This window comes from Morone saxatilis, unplaced genomic scaffold, assembly GCF_004916995.1.
Source record: "Morone saxatilis isolate NCDOM2014 unplaced genomic scaffold, NCSU_SB_2.0 Contig16, whole genome shotgun sequence".
NCBI lineage: Eukaryota > Metazoa > Chordata > Actinopteri > Moronidae > Morone > Morone saxatilis.
In genome coordinates this window covers 2195461-2203689 of record NW_023339718.1, presented here as the reverse complement: position 1 = coordinate 2203689, position 8229 = coordinate 2195461, and the positions used below count along the sequence as shown (strand labels likewise).

The following is an 8229-nucleotide window of genomic DNA, read 5'->3' as shown; positions in this document are numbered from 1 at the left end:
TAATTTCATCATTTCATTTGACCCTACATCTACGTATTTTTAAAAAGTTGAAAAAGTAATTTTTCTTTTAGGAACTTCAGTTAATTAACCGAAGTATGGGTTACAAGTACGGCTGGGATGATTTTGGATTATCAATTAATAGGAATAAAATAAATATTTTCACATTTAAAATTGTATATATTCAATAGATAAGCATTTATTTACCCCTGTGTCTGTGAAAAACAAGCCCTTCACAAATTGTCAGAACCTAGGCTAACCTAGGCAGTTGCTAGTTGTTGTTTTTTTTTTTTTATAGAACAACATTTAAAAAAAACACTCAGTGTTAGTAGTATTTTAATTGTTGTTGATTACTTTACTGTTGATGGATTGATTGACTAATTGTTTCACCCCTCCATTGCACCATTTTAGTAAACTGTATTACCAGAAGATGAAATACCATGAGAGGGAAATCTTTCTGACTGACTGTGGATTGCAAGAACTGACTATTAACATTTTAATATGTCAGAAAATCACATTAGACTGTTAGATTGATTTAATCATGTCATTATGTTTTGAATAAATGTAAATTATTAACATTTGGGGTCCATTTGAATTAACCATCACCAACTTGAAATCTTTGCATTTAGAGACTAGGGGTGTAATGGTACACAGTTAGATATGTACCTTGGTTTTTGGGGTCATGGTTCAGTGAAATTTTGAAAAATTGAAATATTAGCTCATTAGTTCTGTTTAATTCTTATTGTAACAATTACTGCACTCAAATACTGACAATGTCAATAATTCTTGTGTCAATCTGACCTGTTCATTCCTGAACAACTGCAGCTCCAGTATGCAACTTATAGAAGTGTGAAATAGAAACTTGAAGCCTCAGAGTTCACAGACACTGAGAATGGACTTTACAGTAAAGTAGGAGACATCTTGTGTCCGGCATGAAAAAAAAAAAAAAGTTACATTTGTATATTCATAGATTCTGGTGGTTAGAAAGAGTAGATACCCTTTTTAAGGATTTATTTTGAAGAAAAAACATATCAGACACATTATTGTTCCAAGCAGACTATTTGTACATATGTCTTAATACATGTCTGGAGGGTACCTTTTTAAAATGCACACGTAAGGACACATTGAGTGTGGCTCAAATCTATGTTTAAATCTTGTATGTTCTATATGGTTGTATATCTGCAGCGATAAACCTCTGTAAAATGAGTTATTACTTTGGCACAGTCTGTATCTGCAGTGAGAAGCTGCCAGTCTGTTTTTGTCTCGTTCTGCTAATTGTCACATTCAGGTGATGTCGTTGTAAATGACACGTTTGAAGTGTTAACACAGAAATACCCAACTTCAATTATACCATGTCAGCATACAGTGTGACATTAGCTGCTGCCCATTGAGCTTGACCCACCCGGCTAAGCCAACTAGCATGCTACAGTTGATAGACAACAAAACTTTCCAGGTAAAAGTCGAACTGTAGAATTTCTGTTCTGCATCTGCAAAATAATAGACATAAATAGGCAATTTTTTCAGTACTTGTTTGGGTCACAAGGTGTATCAAACTGAGGCACTTGAATTTTGGGATGAATACACATACTGTTACACCCCTATTAGAAAGTATACACACCATTTGAGCATCCCAAGATTGCCTCAATAACATTTCAAAATATAAATATGAGTTTTTAATACTCCATTTGGAATCTCTGAAATCTTATTTGAAGATGTTGCACATTATTGCTGTTATTTGACATCACATTGCCTCATTTCACTGTGGCACTGTGTGTGTGTGTATATGTGTGGCTATTTGGCTGAGAAGCATTCGTGTGTGTGTACGTGTTTGTTTTCGGTGGGTAGTTAACGAGGCGGAGGTGTTTGCCTTGCTGGAGGAGTGTGTTGTGTCTGAGGACCCTATCAGCCCTCAGCCTAAGGCATGGCTGCAGGGCCTGGGGCGTACCGCCAGCACAGATGAGTTTGTTAGTGTAATTAAAGCTCACAGTGCTTCGTATGCCGGAACTAGACAAATACACACACGACACAAACACACTTGCACTCTAACACACACTCTTTTACTTGAGGAGTAGGTCCTTTTCCTCTACCACGGCATATCGATTCACAGACCTCATTAGTGCAGCACAGTGTATTGTTATAGTGACGGAGCTCTCAGCATTAAAACAGCCAAATTAGTGTGTGTGTGTGTGTGTGTGTGTGCGTGTGCATGTGCGCGCGCAGGGGTGGGTTTCTATCTCTTTCCATTCGTTTGGCACCCTCCTGTTGGCCGATAGCCCTGAAAAGTAGCTTTTAGCTGCAGGCGCATCATGATTTATTTAAAATGGCTGGGCCCTTGAGCTGTTGATAATTTGAAAGCCATTTCATTTATTTGTATTTTTATTTCTCTTGCCTGTTTTATGAAGTCAACTTTGTCATGTGCATGGCATATGTGCTCAGTATTGTTAAGTGTTTTTCTATATGTTTGGAGTGCTGTCGCAGCTGTACTCACACACACGTACTTGGATGTGCATTAACTCAAGTGCTCATCAGCACACATGCAGGTAGATGTAGGCACATTCGCTTATGTGATCTGGCACCAGTGTCACCCTAATTAAACAGATGTTGCTGTTGGCATTAACGCCCCATAGACGCTCTTTAATCTGCTTAAGGCTGAGTTGTGTTCTGGTCTTGCTGCATGACATTATCTCCAGGGGGTGGTGGGGTTTGGAGAATGAGTGCGGTACTCTTTGGCCTTACAGTGGCAGCGACTGCTGTGCTGCTTAGTTTGGAGCACAGTTGGTGAACAGTTGTGTAGGACAAACAAACCACCACACCAATGCTTTAACATACTGAATTCCATAATGAAATGAAACTTTCTTTGGTTTAGTGATTTGTTTTAAAAAATTGTACTAAAAAAAACATACTTTCTTTTTTCAAAAATTGGAAAAAACTTTCCAGATTTCTTAAAGCATCTGTTTATTGCTGAATTCATGGTGTAGCAGTATTCATGTATAAACATTTAAATTAGTAGTTGCTGTTTGTGTCTAAATATAATGTGCTATGTATTGTATTAATTATATAAATTCTTCTCACTGTAGGACTACAAGCCAGACGAGGACCCTGCCAAGTTCAAGTCAGTTAAGACCGGCAGAGGACCCCTTGGGCCCTCCTGGAAGGTAAAGTCCTTTGTTAGCTGTGGAATGTTTGACCCTGTATACCAGACTATTTAAAGGGTGTGTGTCCCTGGTCATTCTCATTCACACAAGACCTGGGTCAACAGCTGTAGTTTCACATATTTCACTAAATGAAGGTTGTAATAATAAAATGGAAAGAATATGGAATGTCTCTAAATCTGTCTAGTGCAGGCTGTCCTCCCCACAGAGGCCTATGCCAACTCTGAAGAAGCTCCAGGCTTCGGTGGCTGGGATGGGAGACACTGCATACAACAGTTGTTGGAGAAACCCACAGAAAACAGAAAAAACACTGTTGAAAACAAAACACATGACATTTTGGCTGGTGTTGCCAGATGTTATGTGAGCTTTTGTATTGTGTTGTGTTGGTGGTTGCAGCAGCATCATGCTGTGAAGATGCTCCTCTGCAGCAGATTTTGGAGAGCTTATGAAGATAAGAGGGTAAAATGAGTGCAGCAAAAGACAGGGAATCTTTGATGAAAACCTACTGCAGTCTGCAAGAGAACTGCTATTTGGGAGAAGATTTATTTTCCAGCAAGACAACAACCCCAAAATAAAGCCAAAGCTTCTCTGGAAATGCCTAAAACAACAATGTTGATGTCTTGGAGTTAGAGTCCAGACCTCAATCCAATCAAGAAGTTGTGGCTGGACTTGAAAAATGCTTTTCACTCACAGTCCCTAGGCAACTTGACGGTGCATGAGCAGGAAGAATGGAGAGAAATTGCAGTATCCAGATGTGCAAAGCTGATGCAGACCTATTTACGTGGACCCAAGTCTGTAGACTTGAAATGAATATACCACTACTACATTTGACATGAAATTAGTTACAGATCTTGTTTTTTTTTATTATTATTATTATTATTATTATTTAATTTAGATCCATTTGTAGAGATTTCTTTTTCCACACCATCACCACATTGCCTGTAATAATCAGAATAGCTCTGTGTACAGGAGAGCACAGGGCTGGAATTTGATGATGACAAATCACCTCATTCTCAGCTCTAATTGGATGTAATAAAATTTTCTATTCACCAGGTCAGATAAAGGCTCTACTCTGCCTGCCAGACTTTGTATGACAGCAGATGAAGAGAGAAATTGGAAACAGACTGTAAATGAACATTGATTGTAAATTTGACAAGCAGCAGTTCTGTTTAAAGACTGATGCACTTTTGATAAAAAGTAATAAGTCAATAAGACGTAGCTCATTCACACAGAGAAACTTTGTCAAGAGTTTTGTTGCTTTCCCCTCTAAACCCCGTTGTACCCTGTAGCCTCACAAACGGGTCCTGCTCACTGTTGGAGCACTGAGGATTTCTATTCTGCTGTGGAGCCCTCAAAGTTCACCATGGGAAACTTTCCTCTGCTTCAAGAATATTTGCAGAACAAAGGCAGCCAAACAGCTTTAAAAAGTGTGAATAAAGAAGCACAACTTTTTATTTTGTGTTTTTAATTAGATCACTTTCCCGTCCGCTGTGGACATGGAAAAAGACTGTTTTTGAAAAGGTGAAAAAAAAGTGGTTATGTGACAACAGAGGCACAATTTCTGCCAGCTTCTCAGAGCAATAAAACTCTTGTCTATCTCTGCATGCACACATGCTTGCATATCGGTACCCTTTGTATTTCTGAAAACTTCTGCTCCTTTGAGTGGGGCACAGAGAGGGAGAGAAGAAATGTCACCGTAAGTGTTTTGATGTAGAATCCGTTTCATGTGAAGTTCTCCTTTAGCGATGACAACTTTTCTAAACCCACTGCAAATTTAGAAATGTTTCTCATTTCCCCTCTCTCGCTCCCCTCCATGATCGTGGCATCAAAAGGCAGTGGGATGAGGGTGATTGAGGCGGGTCTGTGGCATTTTCTCTTGGAATGCCGAGCCAGAATGAAGTGATTAATTAAACAGGTGTTCTCTGAGGGAGAGTATGTGTGTTCTGGGGGCGAGCAGGTCCTAGGTGTTAATAATGTAACCAGCTTTGCACCGCGACACCCTTATCGCTTCGCGAGCACCGTTTTATCTGCCTTCCGTGGCCACAAAGGCATGCCTGTCGGGAACGGTGTCGCTGTCAGGGCGGAGGCAGAGAAATGGTCCCTTCATCTGGAGTTTATCCACTTTGCTCTGCCCCAGCCCCCCTCCTCCTTTTCCTCTCTTCTTCAGAGGGAGGCAGAGTGCAAGCAGCGGATGGATTTAGAAAGTGTGTTGTAGATTAGGGCACTTTTATCTGTGCACAGCACATCTTCATATTGATAATTATTTCAGCAAGCTCCATACCCAAAGCATTATGTATTAATGATTTTTAGCTTTGAATGCAGCCAAGATTAGTCTAAAATAATATTCTCTCAGCCTTCTGCTGTTTTTACGATTATGCTGTCATTGAAAAGTTTCTCTCAAGTTTTCACTCTGTTATTTATTCTGATACTGCGCTTTAAAAAGTGATGGGTTGTAAGTCTAGTCTTGTCATTCTTCTGCTTTTCTCCTGACAGAAAGAGCTGGTTAGTAAGACTGACTGCCCAAGGATGTGTGCCTACAAACTGGTCACAGTCAAGTTCAAGTGGTGGGGCCTGCAGACCAAAGTGGAGAACTTCATCCATGAGGTTAGAGTGACATGTTCACACAGTCGTCTTTGCTCACATGTTGTTCTCTGGCTCTGAGAGTTCCAGTCTACAGAAGCAATACTGTGCCTCCTTGACTGTGACTAGACTAGTGCTCGGTGATTAACTGCTATTGTAACATGATATAATATTGTGTGTGTTTTTTGTTTACTTTTGTTACTTAAACATTAGTGGGATTAATGTTATGTCATTTTACATGTGTTCTTTTGCATATTTTTAACATGCATTTTTAAAAATACTTTTATTAATATTATGATACTGCTTCCAACCATTCCACCCAGCCCTAACCAAGCCTACCACTGTCTCCCTCAGCAAGAGAAGAGGATCTTCAACAACTTCCACCGCCAGCTCTTCTGTTGGATTGATAAGTGGGTGGAGCTGACTATGGATGATATCCGGCGGATGGAGGCAGAGACGCAGAAGGAGCTGGATGAGGTGAGTGCATTTTTATTCATCCTTATTTCACCAGGAATGTCCCTTTTTAGGATGGTCAGACAGCAGCATAAGCAGCTTCACATAAAGAAAACAATGTTAGGTGTCAGGACACATGCAGTACAGTCAAGGTGCGTAAGTAACAATATCCCATAATTAAAAAGAGTGCCATGTGCATATGATGTACATTTAATGATTGGCTTTGTGCACAGAACTGTGCCCAACTTCAAGTGTGAAGGTATAAGTTGAATGGACAAGGAACATGCTAGCATGATAAGCATGTCGCCAGCTGGAAGAAATTCTGTTTTTAATTTGGAATTGATTTTACCTTTTTATTACTGTATATTTGAACCCAAATGCTCTTGATTGACTGAACAATTCTTAGCTTCATACTTCCATTTTATAGTCTGAATATTCATTTTTTTCCATTTTCCCCACTGCATGATTTGCTGTCCATTGAAAGTGTATCTTCTAATCCTTTCAAATATTTTGTGTTAAATCATAACGTTGTACTGTACTGCCATTAATATTTATGATTATTTCATACCTTGCATCCTACATGAAAACACTTGGTGGGCAGCAGAAAGTTGATTTTAACATTAATGTTGTGCTTTTGTGTACTTTTTCATATCCCGATCATAATAACTACTGCGCTGATGAAATAAGAAGTATTCAGAATATTGAAATGGAACCGAGGGATATTGATATCGACATCGACCAATTTCCAGATTAACACCACTCTATCACTGGCTTCCCAAAGAGTAACACATCAATTTAGCATGCTTTTCTCTGTTGACATTTTCTAGCACAAATATGACTTCCCTTGATCTCCATTGTATTTCTGAATACGTCTTGAAATGCATAATTAACAAATGAAAGAAACCAACTCAACATTCTATAAAGCTTTTCTATGGTGGCCTAGTCCTGGCTGCCCCCACTGGCTTTCTAATCCCCATTTCTGTGCTTTACTGTATGTCTAGATGCGTAAGAAGGGCTCTGTGCGAGGCACAAAGGCTGCAGACGAGTAGCCAGGCCAGGTGTAGCTCTGAGTTTTGCTGTGTAAGTTGTGACTGATGAAGGCCAGTCTCTTTGATGCTTTCACTGCTCCCTGTGGGTTTCTGTGTTACTGCACACCTATCCTGCCCTCACTCTGCACTCTTTGGTGTTGTGGAAGAGCTTTTAGTCCACTAAGTCTAATTGTGCACGTGCGTGTATGCTTTCACATACAACTCCAAAGTTCACTCTGAGGTTAATGCATAACACCAGATTTCAGGGAAGTATGATGTATGTGCTAAGTCGTGGGGTGTTTTGCTGACCCAGTGAAAATCTCCTACCATTGTGTGTGTGTGTGTGTGTGTGTGTGTGTAAGTGTGTAAGTGGCTTGTCCTCTGGACATATTCAGACATCTGGGCAAACTTTTCTCAGAATCACACATGCTACTTTTTAAGAGGTGGCCAGCAGTTAAAAACATACACGGAAGGCCTGCTCAAGACAAGTACCTGAAATCCAGAGCCTCCCCATAGAGGAATACCAGGCAGAGAAGAAAAACAGTCCTCTTTTAAATCACAGTCTTTAATTTCTGTGAATCACATTCTCTGTAAAACCTTACCACCGGTTTGCTCTTGGAGCTACTCTAAATATCAGTCTGGGAGCTCTTGGCCGTACAAGGAGAAAAAGGGAGGAATCCGGGCTGGACTGGCCAAAGTGGGCCAGACTCAAACATTCCTGGCTTACTACCAACATACAACATTTTGTGCTTAGCCCTCCCCTCTCACATCTCGCCCAATCCAGCATGTGTTTCCCATTTTCCCTTGGAGTAAGTAAACAGGCGGGTGCCATCAAAGAGGGCTGTGGTGAGGAGGCTGACGAGGCCTGAACCTCTGGGCTCAGGGGTCAGCAGGGTTACAGTTGGACTGTATGGGACGGCACAGTCAGTGTGACAGTGGCCACAGCCTACATACACTGACATTCAGGTTCTTGACAAGACTGCGCTGGTCTGCTACACTTTTTTTTTTGTGTGTGTGTG

General features: G+C 40.4%; 1 protein-coding gene across 2 annotated transcripts in view; it reads left to right on the top strand.

The window, feature by feature from the left end:
- Positions 1-3074: 3074 nt before the first annotated feature.
- Positions 3075-8229, top strand: part of LOC118326028 (phosphatidylinositol transfer protein beta isoform) — a gene marked incomplete at its 5' end in the record, with an annotated part of 8541 nt that continues 3386 nt past the window's right edge. The window contains 4 exon segments of one of the 2 annotated variants that reach the window (XM_035658914.1): positions 3075-3152; positions 5643-5753; positions 6084-6206; positions 7184-7262. In XM_035658914.1, coding sequence (XP_035514807.1) covers positions 3075-3152; positions 5643-5753; positions 6084-6206; positions 7184-7231 — 360 coding nt within the window. 2 annotated transcript variants of the gene reach the window in all.